General features: G+C 37.5%; 1 protein-coding gene across 1 annotated transcript; it reads left to right on the top strand.

Moving 5' to 3' along the window:
• Positions 1–15,408: 15,408 nt before the first annotated feature.
• On the top strand, positions 15,409–18,130 carry LOC129399759 (melanoma antigen preferentially expressed in tumors-like). The gene is made up of 3 exons (XM_055121131.1): positions 15,409–15,698; positions 16,178–16,777; positions 17,617–18,130. Exons 1-3 carry the CDS (start codon positions 15,409–15,411, stop codon positions 18,128–18,130), a joined length of 1,404 nt encoding a protein of 467 aa, XP_054977106.1.
• Positions 18,131–19,449: the final 1,319 nt, after the last annotated feature.

Below are 19,449 nucleotides of genomic sequence, written 5' to 3'. Positions count from 1 at the left end.
GGAAAATTGCCTGGACTCAGGGCTTAGTCACATAACTCAGGTACTATGTCTAAATTGCCTTCCCTTAGGGTCCCACAAGTCTCTTGGTGCACTTAGTGCCCTTGTTTCCATGCTTATCCCCTGCTTATTTTGCAATTTTTCAGAGGCTTTGATTTCCTTTGAATAAAAAGCAATAGCTTCCCGGGTACCTCCCCGTCAGGAACGCAGCCCGGCTGGGGGTACACACGGAGGCAGCAGCGATATGCTGGGTCAGCCTCAGCCCCTCCCGAGCGAGCCGGTCCACGTGGGGAGTCCTGAGGTGGAAGCAGAGGGACCGGGGTGAGGGTGGGGATGACGCTGGGGATGGGGCGGGCTCAGGGACAGGAGGGCAAGGGGGCCACGTGGAGATGGGGTTAGGGTCAGTTAGGGTTAGGGCGGGAGTCAGGACTAGGGTCAGGGTTATTAGGTGAGGGTTCGAGTCAGGGTTTGGGTTAGGACTAATGAGGGTTAGGGTTCAGGTTAGTGCTAGGACCATTGAGAGCTAGAGTTAGGGTTTGGGTTAAGATTCATTATGGTTCGGGTTAGACTTAGGGTAGGGTTAGGATTAGGATTAATTAGGGTTAGGGTTAGGGTTAGATGTAGGGCTAGGGTTAGGATTAGGGTTAGGGTTAGGGTTAGAGTTAGGGTTAGGGTTAGGGTTAGGGCTAGGGTTAGGGTTAGGGCTAGGGTTAGGGTTAGGGCTAGGGTTAGGATTAATAAAAAAAAAAAAAAAAAAAAAAAAAAAAAAGCAATAGCTTCAATCTCCCTCACCATGTTCTGCTAACACTACAAGTTACCAGCCAACCACTTAAAAATATGCAGGTGCTTTTAGTTTCATTTCCTTGATAATAAGTGAAGGTGAATACTTTCTAATATGCCTACTGGCTAGTCATAATTCTTCTCTGGGTAAGTGTCTCTTCACCTCCTCTTTTTTTTCCTGGGGTTATTGAATTTTTGTTGTTGTTGAACTTTGTACATGTTTTATATATCTTGTATATGAACATTTTATTTGATATATTGTATGCAACTATTTTATTCTACTTAGTAGGGGTGTTTTTTAAATTATATCCAAGATGCTTAATTATATCCAGGATTTGTTTTCCTATGTAAAATATTGAAATACATAAAACCAGTAATAATGGTGTTTATCAAAAGAGACTAGAAACAGCCAGTGTTGCTGAAGTGTGGTTTAGAAGGAATCTTCATTAATTGTTGGTGGGAATGTCATGTAGCTCAGCATCAATAGACTACAGTAGCTTTTCCAAAAAATTATGAGTAGGATAAAAAAGTAAGAATAGAATAAAGGCAAGAATTGAACTTCCATAAAACCCAGTGATTCCATTTCTTGGCATCTACCCTACAATAAAAAACATTCAATCAAAATAGTTATATGTACGATTTTGGTTTTGCAGAATGTCATTTAAACCATACTTAAAATAATGCCATAAGAAAAGATAAAATTCAGAGTCTTGTACTGACTTGATGTGTTCCAATGATACACTGTAGGAATTGTATAAGATGTATAGCTGATTTTAGTTTAAAATTTTATTTTATTAAAGAACTATTATTTTGGCTACATCAATAGTATAGTTGATAGCGCACTTGCTTTGCTTTCAGGCAATCATGTTTTAATCCCCAGCATCTTATGTGTTTCCCCCTAGCAGGCGTGATTCCCGAGCATAAACCCAGAATAAGCCTAGAGCACTGCCAGGTGTGGTCCCAAAACAAAACAATACTAAACAGAAAAAGGGGCCATCTTGCTGGAAGATAAATGGACCAGCACTACATCTCCAAAAGAATATGATACTGCCGAATGTTCCCAGGTAGACTGTTCTGTGCTGAGAACTCTGAGGCCTTCTCAGAATGGAGACAGCAAAAGATTGCATTTTCTGCCCCCATCCACATCAGACATCCTCTAAAACTGAAATGGTCCAATGACACATCTAAGCTCAAACAGAATGGCGAACAGCTGAACTTCCTAGGGGGGTCAGTCTATTGTCTGAGAGCTCTGGGGTATTCTCCAAACAGAGGTAGGCTGAATCCCTCCATGCTGCCACCAGAAAACTCAATAGCCCTTATCCACACCCATAATCTTGCCAGTAGAGAAACAACACAGCTACACAGTTGAACTTTAGCAAACTGCCAAGCCATCAAATTATTCAAGATATATAGCTTCTGTCCACACCACCATGTGACACTTCAAAATTTCATAGTACTGTCAGCCCAGCAGGACTCCAGCAAATCTGATGGAAAAGTTTCACAGAGGACCACCAAGATCAATGAACTTAAACAATAACACAGAAGGCTCAAAAATCACTAAGCAGTGCCATTGATTCTCAGACAGTGACTTTAACAACATCATTGTGAGATATAACAATAATCACAAGTGTACTGGCATCAATCTAAGGTTTGATAAGCCCATGTACCTTTGTGTTGTAACAAATAATATGAAGTAAATATCTTTATATCTGTAAGGGGTAGGCTGGGGTGGTGGGTGGAAGAGGAGGAGCATTGAGGGGTGGAAGGTCATGCTCGTGGTGGAACTGGTGTTGGAACATTTGAGGCCTGAAACAACTGTATTATGAACAACTTGGTATATCACAGTGTTATAATATTTTTTTAAAAAGGACACAGAAGGCTCAAATAGCATGAACCAACTCAGACAATGACTTTAATGACACCATTGTGAGGATGTTTAATGAGATAATAATAGCACAGGTAGTCAACAAAGCCAGCAGAGCAGAAGAACGAATGAATGCTGTAATTTTAAAAAACTACAAGCATAAATTAAGAGCATAATAGTAATTTAAAACTCTCCATTGAGTTCCCTTATATATATTACCTACCCTCCACCCAATGTGATAATTTCCAGCTCTTATTGTCATATGGCTCCCTTTTCTATCTTAAGTGTGTTTGGCTTGGATGGTGGGTAAGAGAGAAAAGGGAAAAGTATGACAATAACTGGGGATGATCACGTTGGACAAGATCTGAGTGTTAAACGTAGGTAAAAGTGTATACATGATAATTTTTCAGTGTCCGTATTGCAAACCACAATTCCCAAAAAGAAAAGAGAGAGAGAAAGGGAGAAGAAAAGAGCCTGCTATAGAGGCAGATGGTGAATTGGGGTGGGGGGTGATGGGAGGGAAACTGGAGACACTGGTTCTGGGAAATGTACAGCGGTGGAGGGATGGGTGTTGAAACGCTGTATGACTGAATCCTAATCATCAACAGCATTGTAAGGGTCTATCTCACAGTGATTCAATTAAAACAAAAACCCAAATACAACCCTCTCAAAAGAAGCTTTGAACAGTAGACTAATAGCAGCTGAGTTAAGGAGCTTCAATATGAGATGAAGGAAACCACTAGAAAACAGCAGAAGGTGGAAAATAATCTGAAAAGAAATGAACACCATATCAGAGAATTACTGGATGAGGTGATGAGGAACTATAAATTAATCAACAAGGTCCCTGAAGAGCTATAGGACTGTAGAACTGTCTTACCGTTGTTCGTCGATTTGTTCGAGCGGGCACCAGTAACGTCTCCATTGTGAGACTTGTTGTTACTGTTTTGGCATATTGAATACACCACAGGTAGCTTGCCAGGCTCTGCTGTGCAGATGGGATACTCTCGGTAGTTTGCCTTGCATGCAAGGCAAATGCCCTACCTGCTGTGCTATGAAGCAACGATCATTAAAGAAATCATTGACAGGAGTTTCATAGACTTGATAATTACAAGCACTGAGATCAAAGAGGTCCAAAGGGTCCCACTGAAAATAGACCCAACTACAAAAACTTCAAGACAAATTGTACTCAAAATGAGAAATTATGAAGATATATATAGAATATTTAAAGTAGTAAGATCAGTAAAGCAACTTACCTATAAAGGAGATTCCCTAAGATTCATAGCAGATCTATCAAATGAGACCCTACAAGCCAGAGAGTATGAAAGGATCACTGTATCACTGTATCACTGTCATCCGTTGCTCATTGATTTGCTCGAGCGGGCACCAGTAACATCTCCATTGTGAGACTTGTTATGTTTTTGGCATATCGAGTATGCCATGGGTAGCTTGTCAAACCTGGGTCGCCTGCGTGCAATGCAAATGTCCGACCCTCTGTTCTATAATACAAAAAAATTAACAAAATAAACACCTCACTAGAAATACTCTATCTAGCTATATTACCATTGAGATTTGAAAGAATGACACAAAACTGGAGGGACAGGCAACTTAGGTAATTATTAGCCAGTAAACCAGTTTTGCAAGAATCCTTAAAGGAGCTTCTTAAAAGAGAGGACAGACTTCTCAACATGTAGCACAGAGTGTCGGTAACAATATTTTTAAGAGAGGAGGGGCGGGACCTGAGGCGCACGGGGGGTGGGGGTGCGGACGGAGACTGGAGGGTACAGAGATTTACGCGGGTGGGGCCTGAAAAGCGAGCATTTTGGACGGGATTGAGCCGTGCTATGGGAAACAGGTGCTCCGAGCTGCTAACATGTCTACTCCCCGGCCTTCCAGCCTTAAGGGCTCGCGCCCAGGGGACGCTAGCTAACCTGCAGGCTGCAAATGGGAGGCATACAAGGCAACGGTACTTTGAGCGCGAAGTGCATCGCTGGCACGATGGTCCCTGAAGCAGCTGGGGTTAGAGCACAGCATCCATTTATTACAGCTCAAACGTGGACTCTGTCTGTTTAACCAGAGAGACACGGGGAAGGCTGATTCTAGTTTAGTCAAATCTTCATTTAGTTTCTAATCTGCCACATTTACTTTCATCAGACATTGTGAACTGAAAAAAAAAGCATTATCAGCATTGCCTATTTTTAACACGGACATGCAGGAAATTAGTCCATTTTTGGAGGGCACACCAGCTGTGCTTAAAGAGTGGCAGGAGGGAAACTGGGGTCATTGGTGGTGGGAAATGTCCATTGCTGAAAGGATGAGTGTTGGAACATTGACTGAAACCCGATCATGAGCAGCTTTGTAACTGTATCTCATGGGGATTCAATAAAAAAGGGTCTATTTGAAAAAAATGCTCAACATATGCAAGCATACATATATATTTCTATTTTGTATTGTTAAAAGTTTAATTTTAATTGTGGATGCGATCCCATATGAGATAGATTCTCTACAAATATTTAATTATATTTCCTGATTTATATTTTCACACTTACTGTGAGGGGAGAGTGCATCATTTGCATTGCTGAGGAGGGGCAGGGTCTACTCTCAGTAAAACATAGTCATTTGGGCCCTTCTAAGCGGTACTGGAAGGGCTGGAAATGCTGGGGGCCATCAGGAAGATTCCAGCATGCTTGAGTGGGGCTGCCAGTGTCCTTTCTGGAAGTGGTTGAGGGCAGACCTCCAGAACTATATTCAATGGAGTACTGGGGGCCATCTGGTGCTGGAATTCAAACACAGTCCAGCATATACCAGACATATGCCCATGACAATGGAGTCACCTCCTGGCCCTGACATTTGGTTTTGGATGCTGTTTACTGCAGAGCAAAAATATTACTCTTCATAAAATCTTAGAGGTCTATATTTTTGCTTAATTTTTATTAACTCTAAAATTCTTTCCAAAATTCACAGCCTGAAGATGCACTTCTGTATTTTCATGTAAGAATTTTATAGATTTTATTCTTATGTTTAATTTTTGATCCATTTATACTTAATTTTATTGTGTATGGTGAAAGATGTAGTTCCTAGTGAATCCATTGCCTTTTTAGTTGTTCCAACACCATCTGACCATCTGATGAAAAGACAATTTTTCATCCATTGATGGCCTTCCAATCTGTTGTCAAACTTTTAGGGAACCAGATATGGAGTGATACTACAGGGAATAAGGTGTGTGCCTCACATGTGGTTGACCAGGTTTGATCCCTGAAATACTCAGAGATCCCTACAGCCCTCTATGTCCTGCAAACAAAAAAATACCTAACCAAGTCATTAATTAAGAACACAATGTTTTCATTTTATAATAATAATAATAATGACAATGATAATAATAATTGAAAATGTAAGACTAAGAAAGAATACATGGTCATTTTGTTCATTTTAAGAGCAGGTTTTGTCATGCTTAATTATTTTCATTATTTCCCATTCACTCAAGAATTTTCTGAACCCCAACCCATAGAAACTATGAAATTAATAAAACAATGCACATTTGGATGTGTTTCACATTTGGAAGGTTTTGAAGTTTTTTTTAATTTCAACTATGTTATGAAAACAGGATAATAATCTTTAAACTGAATGAAATGTTTGTAGTCAGTTACTAAAATTTTGTCATACATTTGCTGATTGAATCATCAGCAAAAGACCAGGCATTCAGAAGGATCGCTCCATGGTTTGGAAGCCAATCTCATGTGCTGGGGGTGAAGGAAGCTGGAATGGAGAAGGGACCACTAGGTAAATGATGGTTTTGAAGGATCACTTGGGATGGTAGATGCATGCTGAAAGTAGACTATGGACCAAACATGATGACCGCTTAGTACCAATATTGCAAACCATAATACCCCAAAGGAGAGAGAGAGTAAGAGGGAATGTGTCTGCCACAGAGCCAAGGAGTGGAAACAAGTGGGGGTGGCAGGAGGGATACTAGGAATATTGGTGGTGGAGAATAGGGACTGGTGGAGGGATGGACACTCGAACATTGTTTGATTGAAATGTAATTACAAAACTTTGTAAGTCTGTTACTGTATCGCACCTTGAGTCATTAAAATAAAAACAGTTAAAAAATAAATTGTAAATGCAAAAAACAGGCATTTTTCTGCCAATTGTAGAGAAAATTTGGTTAGGAAAAGATTTTTGTTCCTAAGTAGCATTTTCTCATTATTTCACACGTTAAAAATGGAATGTTTTAATATGAGACTGATATCCAAGGACAGTAGATACAAGGGCCAGGGATATTGCTTCATAGTTGGAAGCCTGCCTCATGAGTGGAGAGGATAAGGCAGCTGGAATATAGAAACGATCACTAAGAAGATGAGGGTTGGAGGAATCAGTCGGGATGGGAGATGTGTGCTGAAAATAGATAAAGGACCAAACATGATAACCTCTCGATATCTGTATTGCAAACCATAATGCTCAAAAGTAGAGAGAGAGTATGGGGAATATTGTCTGCCATGGAGGCAGTGGAAGGGTGGGAAATGGGGAATACTGGGGATATTGGTGGTGGGGAATGTGCACTGGTGGAGGGATGGGTGTTTGATCATTGTGTAATTATAACTTAAACATGAAAGCTTGTAGCTATATCTCATACTTATTCAATAAAATAAAATTTAGAAGAAAAATTTAATGTTTTCAGTTAAATTAATGAGCATAGTACTTAAATTCTGAAAGCATAAATAAAGTTTATTAGTTGAATTGCAGAAAATTCCCATCAATCATCATAGTCTCTCAGGTATCAGGAATTTCCTGGAGAATACATTAGAAAAAAGGAGTAGAAAGGAAAGCTTGTTAAATTTTCTTATTAAAAAACTGCTATTGCATGCAGGAGGTGATTAAGCAATTTGGATATCTTGGTATGCTTAAACAGACATTAAAATAATATTCTTAGAGTCAGTCTTCTTGAAAGTTTCAGTTTTGTCCCAACTTTTGTAGTTACACTTTTCCAAAGTGTTCATTCTATACCAAAATATCTAAATATAATGTAGCAAAGCAGAAGTGGAATTTCTGAAAAGGTGACAAAGAAAAGATGGACCCGTTAATTCCCTCAGGATTTGAGAAAAGACACAATAGCAGTTTTCTTATTTCTTACCAGTCATGCCAGACAGGGCATGGCAAAAACTCCAGCCTAGAACAAATAACATTCACAGAAAACTCAAAGAAAAACCATCTGTTCCTCTAGGCCAAGGACCAAGGAATTGTTCATCTTCAAAACAGAACATATTTCACCTACCAGGGAGCTACTGCTCCACTCTCCCAATCCATAAAATCAAGAAATGGAAAAAAAAAACTTGCCACCAAACCCTGAGGTTTCAGAAGCCAAAAAAAGAGTGAGATAATGGTGTTCCAATTCTCCTGTTGGAATTGGATTCCAACATGGGATTAAGCAGGAAGCTAATCCTCCACCTGCATTCAGTATAAATGGTGCTGACCATGGCAAAGCAGGCTAGCTAAGACTTTAGTAAGCATTCATTTTTTTTCCAAACTCTGGAATCAAAGAAGCTCATTGATAACATGAGGCTCCACATACATCTAGCATCAGTGGATATGTGGCTAGTCAACATTCCCAATCTTCCTCACTTTTCTTGGTAAAGTCTTCATTACCGATACTTCTGTAGCTTCCATTAAATCAGATCTAAGCAGAGGGAAGCAGGGTTGCTGGGACATTGCTTTCTCTTTCCTTCCCTGTTCCCAGACTGTGTATTCTAGCCAAACTTCTTTTTCCAAACCGAGTCACAGATTACTGAGTCAGTGATTCACTTCTCCCTTCCTGGGTGGTCAGGTGGTTTCAAGAAAGAACTGACTCTGGCTTAAATCCCCATCACTGCAATTGGTCCCGTGAGCCTCTCCAGCAGGGATCCTGAGCATAGAGCCCCGCTGTCATGAGCAGAGCTGGGTGTGGTCCAACCACCCCAAATGAATAGCCTTTATTTTATTCCTAAAAACGAGACAAATAATATAGAAAGGAAAAGGAAACCAACAGGAAGTGGTGTAATGAGGAGTATTTGGTGAGTGCTGAAAAGGTATTTCACTGCAGATTTAATTATTTTTCGCTGTCTTTCTTTTGTGGGACTTCTTTTTCATTACATAAGAGTCCTAGAGACACCAATGTCTGACACTTTTTTTTAATCAAGTGGCCACTCATTGTTAAGACCTGATGCATATCGAATACATTTGAACATTATTGTTTGTTTTTGAGACAGTGCCTGGTAGAAACCCTGGAGAAGCGGTGCCTGGGCCTCAGGGAGAAACATTGTATATTTCTTTCCACCCACTGATGAAGGGCGGCACTTGTTACCCTCTGACTCTAAGGGACTTCCGGGACGGTTGTTCTCCCAGATACGATGGTTGTCCTCGTCTCCAAGAACAAAGCTGATTGATCGAGAGGTGTCACAAGATCTAAGCTACGTCAACCACAGTGCTCTTCCGGCCAGCTCTACTTCGTACAGGTGCCATTAAGACTCCGGGTGTCTTAAGACGCACAAGTGTCTTTGGGCAGATCCTGAGATAAATTAAGGGGCATCTATTATTGCTGAGGTTTGGACGGACTGCTACGTTTCCTTCAACTCTTCTTCCAATTAGGTAAACTATAACAGTATCTTTTTTTATATATAACACCTGTATTGATGTAAATTACAAGGGTTTAGGTTTAAGGGTTAAGAAAGGCAATCAGCATTTACAACTTTTTTAAACTGCAAAAGCATAATGCTTAAAATAAAATTTAATGTACTCAACTTGCTTTTTAAAATATGTTAATAATCACTACTCTTATTTAAAAAGTAAAATATCAAGCTGTAAAATAATAAAATTGATATCATGATACTGAATATAAAACAAAAAAGTTGAATACTTACTAGGGAAATAGAAAATAAAAGGAAAACAATGTTGCTCAGTTGTTGACAAACATCTACTTAACCCTCCTTGCATCACCCTGTTTTGAAGTGATAATTGCCTCAATATTATGCTTAATCTTATACATATCTTTAAAACGCCGAAGACCTCATTTCAAAGTTTATCTAATCCTACTTTGCATTTAAGTTTGTAATTAGCTTCATATTATATTATTTAAATGATGATTGTTAAAATTCATTTATATATACGCACTCACACATTCATTTGTTTTGTATAATTGCTTTTATGCTTAAAATGCTTTTGTAATAGGAAGAGCTGTTATATATTTATCTACATCTCAGACATGACTGCAGTTTGATTCATTATAATGGGTTCTCTATGACACTATGTTTTCATTATTATTTTTAAAAGTACAATATTTGAATTTAGAGATTAAGAAAGGCAATCAGTGTTTACAACTTTTTTAAACTGCAATTTAAAATTTGAGTATTTGAATTTTCAACAACTTCCATGCTATATTGTTTTGTCTATTTCTTCGTTGTCTCCTAGGGAGAGTTGCTCAACTTTTCAGCATCTTCAGAACTCTGACAACTTTGAAGATACTAGTCAGGTATTTAAAAGAATAAATTCTATAAAGAATGTCAACTTAGGTTTATCTGATATTCTTATGGTTCAAGTTAGACATTTTTGCAAAAAATAGCTGTTTTTTTCCCTACATACACACACACAAATTTCGTCCCTAATGGTCTGCAGGTGGCTGAATACATGACACTCAACGCTGGACATAAGAGATCCCAAGCAGTTTTTTTAGTAACATTTGCTCACAGTCAGGTAAATCCTCACAGCATTGTGCTCTGGAAGAAATAGAACAAGCAGGGCCTGAGTCTAGAGCAGTATATTTTGGGTAAAAAGAAGGTAAAGTGTTACTGTACTCACAAGTAAGTGATTTCAGTAATTATGATGGTTGATAGGAAAATGAATCCTGCTGTTAAGGTATGAGCAAGCATGGTATGTTGTCCCTGTAATTAAAAAGATTTTATGGCTAGTGGATCATAACTTCTGGAGCACAATAGGAAGGGTTTGTGCCTTAGCCCATTTGAGGTCTCCTACTTTTCTCCCGGTGTCAAGGCTACAATAAATTGCCTAATGGCAACCATTTATTTTCCTCATTCCTATAACATTTATTCATTGGAATTCTCTTTAATAGCTGTCTCTTATCCATTTTTTGTATATTTTCAAGCTATTTATAAAATTATTTGTGAAATTTGCTTATTTATTAAAATATTTATTAAAACTATTTGTATCAGTATCAACTCATAAACAATTATGCCATTATACAAATTGGAACCAAATGATATCACCCTTTTGTTTCTTGAATTGTGCTAGCTTTGGTTACTGAAGGCGCCTTTTGTTTCTTTCAGTGTCTTTCCCATATGACTCTAATCTTTTTTTGTACACTGCCTCCCTTCTTAGCACCCTGAGATAATAGCATTCATTTTTTTCTTTTCACTGCTTCCTTGCGGTTACAGTATTCATTTGTAATTCAGATTGAACATATTGTTGATGATTGTGTTTAAGTTTTTTACCTCCTTTCTGGTTGATTTCAGTTGGTAATTAAAATTTTTTTGTCTTGGGCTCTTTGGTCGGGGTAAGGGAAGGTAACATGTGCAGAAAGACAATAAATGTCAGCACCATTGTAAAAGCATTGCCTTAACTATAATACATTGAAAATAGAAGTAATTAAAAAAATAAAATAAAATAAATTTTAGATATGTAAAATATCCCTCTGATTCAGCATCAGGGCCAATCACAGCCCTCTCCCAATTTAAAAAACTCAGCTCTGAGAAGCATAACCTTTCCTTACAGTTTTTACTGCTCTCTGTTTCTTCACTTCTTTCCATGCCCATTTCCCCACTCTCTGAAGATAACCAACTTTTCAGTTTATAGCTTAAATTCTCCTACCTTTATTTTTTTTTTTTTTTTTTTTTTTGCTTTTTGGGTCACACCTGGCGATGCACAGGGGTTACTCCTGGCTCTGCACTCAGGAATCACCCCTGGCCGTGCTCAGGGGACCATATGGGATGCTGGGATTCGAACCCGGGTCGGCCGCGTGCAAGGCAAACGCCCTACCCGCTGTGCTATCGCTCCAGCCCCCTCCTACCTTTATTTTTAATATACACAGATACACATATGATTTCTTTCATTTCTTTGTTTGACAAATAAGAAATAAAAATGAATTATAAACAAACTCCCTTTCTTCCTTTTTCACTCATCAGTGCTCGGGTAAATCCCTCCTATTCTTATTTAGAGAATTTTTTAAAATAGGTATCATGAAATCTTATTTTTAATTTTTTTATTGTATTAAAGCACCTTGATTTACAAAGTTTCACAGCTGCACTGGATGCTGTTGCATGGCTGTATCGCTCATGTTCAATCACTCTGCAATGTATGAGCATTTAAGTACTTTTCATTAGTTTGCAGTTACCGACCTTGGACAAAGGGACTATTGTATTGGTGTAAATATCTATTAAAATCATGATTCAAGTAGAGAATTTACTGAGAAAATGATGATTCACATGTAGTTTTATTTAGTATTTCTAAATTTTCTATCCAGAGGTGTCGTAAGTAGTTAGTATTTCTAGCTGCAATGTATGAGAGCAACTGTTTTCCCACAGCATTGTCAGGAAAATATGTTGTGCTTCCTTTTAAATATTTTTGACATTGTAGATGATAAACGATATTTAAGTGTTATGTACAAATGCAGAATTCTAAGTTTTGAAATAGTGCAGTTAAAACACTCGCCATTAGGGATATACTTAGTTTTTCCTTCATCACATCTAGAATGAAAAATCCCAGTACAAGGGTCCTATGAAATAATTTTTATTTAATTAAATTACTGTGATTTACAAAGTTATTGATATCTGTGCTTTTGGTATATAATAGTTCAACATCAATACCATCACCAATGTCAACTTCTCTCTACTAGTGTTCCTGTACTCCAAGCCCCCTCAGCTCCCAACCCTACCTGCTGCCTGACAGGCATATTTCAAAGTTCAGTGGTTTGACTTATACATCATGTTTTAAGTGTTGTTGCGTCTGTGATTTGAATATATAGCTATATCACTCTCCCACATCATCATTATCACTGAGGCCCCGACCCTTGTTCCCTCATTATTCTTTCTCATCTTCTTCTCTCCCTTCTTGATTTATTTTTATCTCTCCTTTTCCTTCCTAAACTCTGGAGTAAAGGATTGGTTAGGTATCTTTGTTTTAGTATATAACATTTCATCACTAGTTATTCTATGTACCACAGATAAGTGAGATCATTCTGTGTTTGTCTTTCTTCTTATGGCTTGTTTCACTCAACATGATGTCTTTCAGTTCCAACCAGATTGCTGCTAATTGCATGAATTCATAATTCATTGCAGCTTCATAGTATTCCATAATGTATAGATGATGACTTTATAATCTATTCATCTGTTGTTAGAAACCTAGGTTGGTTCCATGTCTTAGCCACTGTACACTGGCAAGTGTATAGTAAAATAAAAAATAAACAAATGGGACTGCATCAAATTAAAGAATTTCTGTAGAGCAAAAGAAACATAGGCTAAAGCTAAAATACAGCTAAATGTATGGGGAAAAAGTATTAATATTCAATACATCAGATCAAGGGTTGAGATCCAGGGTAATATAAAATAAAAAGATTAACAAAAATTCAAAATACATATAAAATTGGGAAGACGTAATAAACAGATACTTCTCAGAGGAAGGAAGGCAGATAACCAGTAGGTACATGAAAGATGCTCAGCACCAATTATCATTAGGCAAATCCAAATTAAGACAATGAGATACCATCTCATATGAGTGAGAATGGTACATATCAAAAATAGTAGAAACAATCTGTGTTGGGAGAGATGTGGTGAAAAAGAAACTCATCCATTGCTGCTGGTGAGAATGTAGTCTGATTCAACCCCTGAGGAAAACAGCATAGAGTCCTCATAAACTTAGAATTGAGCTGCCATATGACCCAGCAATTCCAATTTGGGGCATATACCCCAAGACATAAAAACATTTTTTCAAAAGTACCTATTTACATCATTTTTCACTGTGGCTCTTAGTATAATAGCTAAGGTGTTTCGGAATCCCAGTTGACATTTTAGAAGGTGATTTAGCAAATAATGTGAAAAGATCCATAGAGTAAACATTGCACATCTCTAGACCACAGTTTCTCAGCTACTGTGTCACAACCACTCAACTTTTCGTAGGTGATGCAAAAGCATACATTGAGGATAGGTTAGTGATTTCCATGGTTTGGTTCTAATAAAACTTTATTTAGAATACGAAGCACTGGAATGTACTTAGTCTTACATACCATATTTCGCTGATCCCTGGTCTGGTAGATAGATATTCTTAAAATTTGTATTGATATTCTGTGTTTTACAATACTGTTAATAATAGTTTCTAATGTACACAATTCCAAATCACATCCATCACCAATGTACCCACCTCCTTCCCCCAAAAAACCCAACATCCTTCACTTTCAACACTTTGGGGAGAATTTAGAGCATAGAATATTCTTATTTCTTTTTTGAAAACTATTACCTATACCCTATGGCATTTGAAGGACAACAAACCTTAATTGATAAACAACAAGTACATTAACTTGAGGACTTTCTGGTTATATTTGTAAAAATATTCTAATTCAAGATAGGTTTTTTTTTGCTTAGTGACCACACCAGGTGGTTCAATGCGCATACTCCTGACTCTATGCTTGGAGATCACTCCTGGTGCTGTTCCAGGAATTATATTGTGTGCCGTACAGTGTGTGGATTGTTGACATAGAGATTCCTTCTGCTTCATGATTGAAACTTTATTTCATTGTAATTTTACAGTTTTTAAAAAATATGGAATCATTTTTCTTTATTTATATGGTATTGGTTTGTTGCAAATAAGGCCTAGTTTAATAGCGTCATTTCCAGTCAGTACATCAAAATTTTGTTTTATTTTGTGATGGTGGAAGCAGTCGTGAGCACCCTGAGAGTATATTTCTTTGATGGATGCCTTACAGAATTAACTTTTTTCCAGTTCACCTTTTGTTTTTCACCATCATTACCTAGGTATCAGAGAATGCTCATTTATTCTTATGTTGCCTTCATATTCCCCACAATATGTGTGTTTCAAATGTTTACATCAACCAATAAACCTCAATAAATATGCCTAATTTTTGGTTCCTTCCCTGAAATACTTGTGCTCAATTTAGATGCCTGTTATTTTTCAATTTGCTCCTTTCTTAGTTATTCTGGTTTGTAAACTATTAGGTCCTCACTGTCTTCTTCTATATCTTCTTCTCTATCTCTTTCGACATTACATCACAGGTCTTTGCTTTCTCAAAGCCATAGTGATGAAGTTGTGATGAATTGTGTGCTGGGTCTGAATGGTTGTTCTTTTATAACCCAAGATCATTTTTAAGTTTTAGCATTATGTACTATAAGATAATGATAATGTTAGGATTTTATTGTATATTTTCTCTTTCCTTATTATTGGGGTGTATCCTTTGGAGCATAAACATTGAGATGTAGGTAGCCAACCCTGTATTCTGTTCACTTATATCTGAATTAGAATAACATTTTATTTTACAAAAATATACATTTGCCTCTGAGTATACACACATATGTATGTGTGTATTCAAATATGCTTAGGTGCCTACATCTCTTTGCATTCTATGCCCCTGGTAGATATCTCAAGAGGTGACAATATGATTTAAAATGTATTGTTTAAGTAGTTATTTAATTTCTAACCATTCTTGGAGTGAAACAGAAGTCTGTAGATATCTTCTCAGGATTTTTAAATGTACGTTACCCTGAAATAGATTAATGAAGATGGCCAGAAAGACCGTAGACACACTGCTGGATCTTTCTATAAAGAGTCTGCTGAGTAATGAGTCTGCAGCTATTCGAGCCGTGGAAGAACTCCCTGTAGACCTCTTTGTTCCATTGTTTACTGCTGCTTTCTTGAGAAGGCAGAAAGAGGTGTTAAAGGCAATGGTGAGAGTTTGGCCTTTTCGATGCCTGCATATTGGGGCACTGCAGCCACAAGAGTCAAACTATGACATCATGGAAGCCATGGTAGATGGTCTGCAACTTCTCTCTGCCCAAAATTCTTCTTCAAGGTAAGACAAATCTAGTACAGGTACAGTGATACAGCAGGAGGGGATACTGGAACCTGGGTCAGGGAAATACCAAGACTCTCCAAAGTATATAGTGGTGCATATATATATATATATATATATATATATATAGTGGTATCTAAGGGACTATTGATCCATCAAATTGGAGTCACCTTAAATACTTCAAAGTCTTACCAGCACCAATTATAGAATAGAGCTCGTTGAGGATACTATGGCTGGATTTACTTCCTGTATGTGACTGCATGAAAAGGTGACATGGGCATCAAGACTGGGGAGAATCATAGGAAGAGAAAGTATGGGAAAAAGAGTGAATGATGCTTACATTTTTTAAAAGAACTTACATGTGAATGATATATGAAGTCAAAATCTGACACGATATATTTGGTTCACACTTCATATCATCAGTGGGTTGTAACAAAACATGCTAACTCTCAAATGTTCTGTCTCCTTTTCCTTTACAGGGGCACTAAACTAAGGATCCTTGATTTAAGGCAAGACCCAGAATATGGAATAACATGCTCATACAGGGCCAAATACCCTGTATGTTTTCTGTCTTGTGTTTATTCTCAGCACTCCATCATTAATGTAGAAGAAGCAGAGCTTAATGCTAGGTGCTGTGGAAAGGATACAAAAGACTCTAGTTCTCAATCAGCCTGGCAACAGATGGAATTGTTAGTGGACCTTTCTTTTAATTGCTTCTTGAGAGCAAAGCAATTTATTTCTCTCCTTACTAGTAAGACTGAGCAGAGTTTGGGCTCCTTGCACCTCTGCTGCAGAAATTTGCAGATTGAAAACCTGTCTATGCACAAAAGTAGCCTGAAGATTGTAGATCTGGTCTGCACTGATCGCCTGGATTTGGAAAAGGCTCACCTGAAGGATGTCAACACCCTTTTATCTCAGTTGATCAACCTGGAAAGCCTTCGCCTGACTGATGTTGAATGTAGATCTTATACGGGGAGAAACTTCAAAGCATTTCTCTCCTGTCTTGGGAAGCTTAACAGTCTCGAAGAGCTTACCATGTCTTTCTTCAGCCTCACCAATCAGCTGCACAAACTACTCAGGTAAATGAAGAAGTAGGAAACAACCCATGCTTACATACTCATGGGATTATGTTTTACTTTTGTCTCAGCTCGGGCACTGCTGAGAAATCACCTTGTGGCAAGGAGAATAACAAGGCTGGAATAAGAACCTTTGCTTATTTGTTCAGTGAGCCAATCGATTATGTGCAGACACTGTGATAAGTCTGCAGATGCACTGATGGAAAAGTTTCCTTGTCCTACTGGAATTTAATTCCAGAGAGAGAGGGGGGGGGGGAGAGAGACCCTGTGCTCTTAAGCTTGGAGAATCTTGATAAAATAGGTTTAAAAGAGAAAGAGAGAAAGGGAGAGAGGGACAGAGAGAAGAGAGCAGGTGATATTCAGACAGAGAAATGTTATTACTCTGTAGCTCTGTAGCTCAAATTCACATCACTGTTGACTGAGTTTTTAACACTACGAGGTAAAGATTTACACCCTGAAAGGAAATCTTGTGAACTGGGACCTAATAAAAGGAAACCTTCACCTGGCTCCTTTCTCCATTGCATCTTCACCAAATATATGAATAAGGGTCACCATTGATTATATTTTATTCCCAGTGTTTTTAGTCATACAATTCTTCCCACATGTCTGTAAATATTAATGTCATATACATTTTAAAGATTAAGAGTTTGAATCTTAGGGTATAAAGTAATGTCTCCAAGGCTATAACTATAAAATTCAGATTCAAAATTCTTTTTTATAACATTGATGTTGCAAATTATGTACAAATTTCTTTACAGCCTTTAATAGATGTAACTCAGCTTTCACCACTCGGGTCCAATCATTTTTACTTCTGGAATAATTTTCCTTTTCTTTTTTGACAGAGTCCTTAAACCTCAGTTGGATACACTGAGTCTGACTTTCTGTGACCTTTCTACCGGAGATCTCACTGCCCTATCCCAGAGCACTCAGGCAAACCACTTAAAGCTACTGAAGCTGAGTAACAACCAGTTTGTCTGGGAATTTCATGAGCCCTTGCTAAATCTGCTGGAGAATGTCTCAGGCACCCTGCAGTATCTGGAAATAAACAACTGCCTAATCACTGATTCTACTCTCTCTGCTATCCTCCCAGGCCTGAGCCTTTGTTCCCACCTCCGTATCTTTAGCTTTGCTTGCAATCCCATTACAGTGCCTGTACTCATGAACACAGTGCAGCACTTAGTAGCCTTAATGGAGCTGAGATATGTGATTTATCCTATTCCTTTGGATTGCTATAATCAATCTGATTTTAATGGCAGTTTGGACCAAGAGAAAGTTGCTGCAATGAAGGCCCAATTGAAGTTGATGCTACGTGTGGCGCAGCGGGAAGACATGAAGTGGACTGCTTTTCCTGAGTGATGTTCCCAGTACAAGGAATTCCTTCAACACTGATGTGCAACCATTAACATATTGTGACTGGGGTGCTCCACAGTAGTTCATACTTCTCTGTTGCTTACTTAACACATATTGCAGTTCCAGTGTCACATGTTAAAGCACTCAATTTGTTTTCCTGAAGTCAAAGTTTGTAGAGACATATGGAAACTTCTATTACTTAAAAAAACATATGCAATATGTGCTGCCTTTCTCATATTGTTGGATAATTCCTCATTTCTCAGCCCAAACTTAAATGGCATCCCCTCAAATAGGTTTTATCTGACCTTGGAATAAGTTTGCAGTGCTCCTTATTTCTCTTACTGTACCATGCATGTTCACTTCATGTTACATATTATTACTTATATATGTCTTCCATGTGTTTTTCCCATTGAATTGCACTATTCAGTAAGGTATATGGTAGCCATAGGTGTCTAAGCAATACTCAGAAACTGCTGTGATGGGATGTGTTAAATGCACATCGTCTATCCAAGATTTAAAAAAAAACAGAAGATGAAAAATACCTGATTGGTAATTTACTTATATTGATTACATGATGAAATGGTAACATTCTACATGTCAAAGACAGTAGCTGAAATATAACATATTTTATGTCATTTTTATGTAGAAATAGAGCTGTACTTCAAAGGTTTAATAAATATTACCTCATGTAGAATTTCCTTGTTGAAATGAAAGCTGGCTGCTCTTTGAAGGTTTAGAAAGTAGTATTTTTAGAAAAAAAATCAACATCAAAGTACATGTTAATATTTTTTTCATGTTGAAATAATAACAGGCTTTCCATAAACCTGTGAAAGAGATCATACAGTATTGCTTATACCTTTAAATAATATAAAACTATAGTTCAAAGCCTGAGACAAAAAGTAAATAAATTTACAGCAATGTAGTTAATATTTTGTTTTTCATATGTTCATTTTGTGGCAACATGCTGCATTTCATACTTAGAAAAATGTAAAAATAATTCATAATTTGTATGTATTGGATCTTTCTTTAAATATAACAGTGCTTGAAAGATTTTTTAATCAGAAAAAGTGATTTAAAATAAATTCATAATCTGTTGATTTTGCTTATGTATTGAAATGATGCATTACATTTCAAGAAATTGCTTAAGCATAAAATTAAAATATTATTTTCAGGTTTAAATTATTTTTGTTTACATTTTAAGTTTTGTGCTAAATAAAGTAATTTAAAGATTTTATGTTACCTCTCCCTTTTATCAATTTGAAATCAGTGTGCCCCCACAGTGGCTTATGTAATGTGGAAAGGAGAGAGACAGTCACTTTTTCCTG

Source organism: Sorex araneus, chromosome X (genome assembly GCF_027595985.1).
Source record: "Sorex araneus isolate mSorAra2 chromosome X, mSorAra2.pri, whole genome shotgun sequence".
NCBI classification, from domain to species: Eukaryota; Metazoa; Chordata; class Mammalia; order Eulipotyphla; family Soricidae; genus Sorex; species Sorex araneus.
The sequence above is the reverse complement of the archived record's forward strand: the minus strand, read 5'-3'. Positions and strand labels throughout refer to the sequence as shown.

Coding starts and splice junctions, on each gene's coding strand:
- LOC129399759 (XM_055121131.1), top strand. CDS start 15,409: ATGGCCAGAAAGACCGTAGACACACTGCTGGATCTTTCTATAAAGAGT. Junction 15,699..16,177: donor GCCCAAAATTCTTCTTCAAG/GTAAGACAAATC, acceptor TTTCCTTTACAG/GGGCACTAAACTAAGGATCC. Junction 16,778..17,616: donor CAGCTGCACAAACTACTCAG/GTAAATGAAGAA, acceptor CTTTTTTGACAG/AGTCCTTAAACCTCAGTTGG.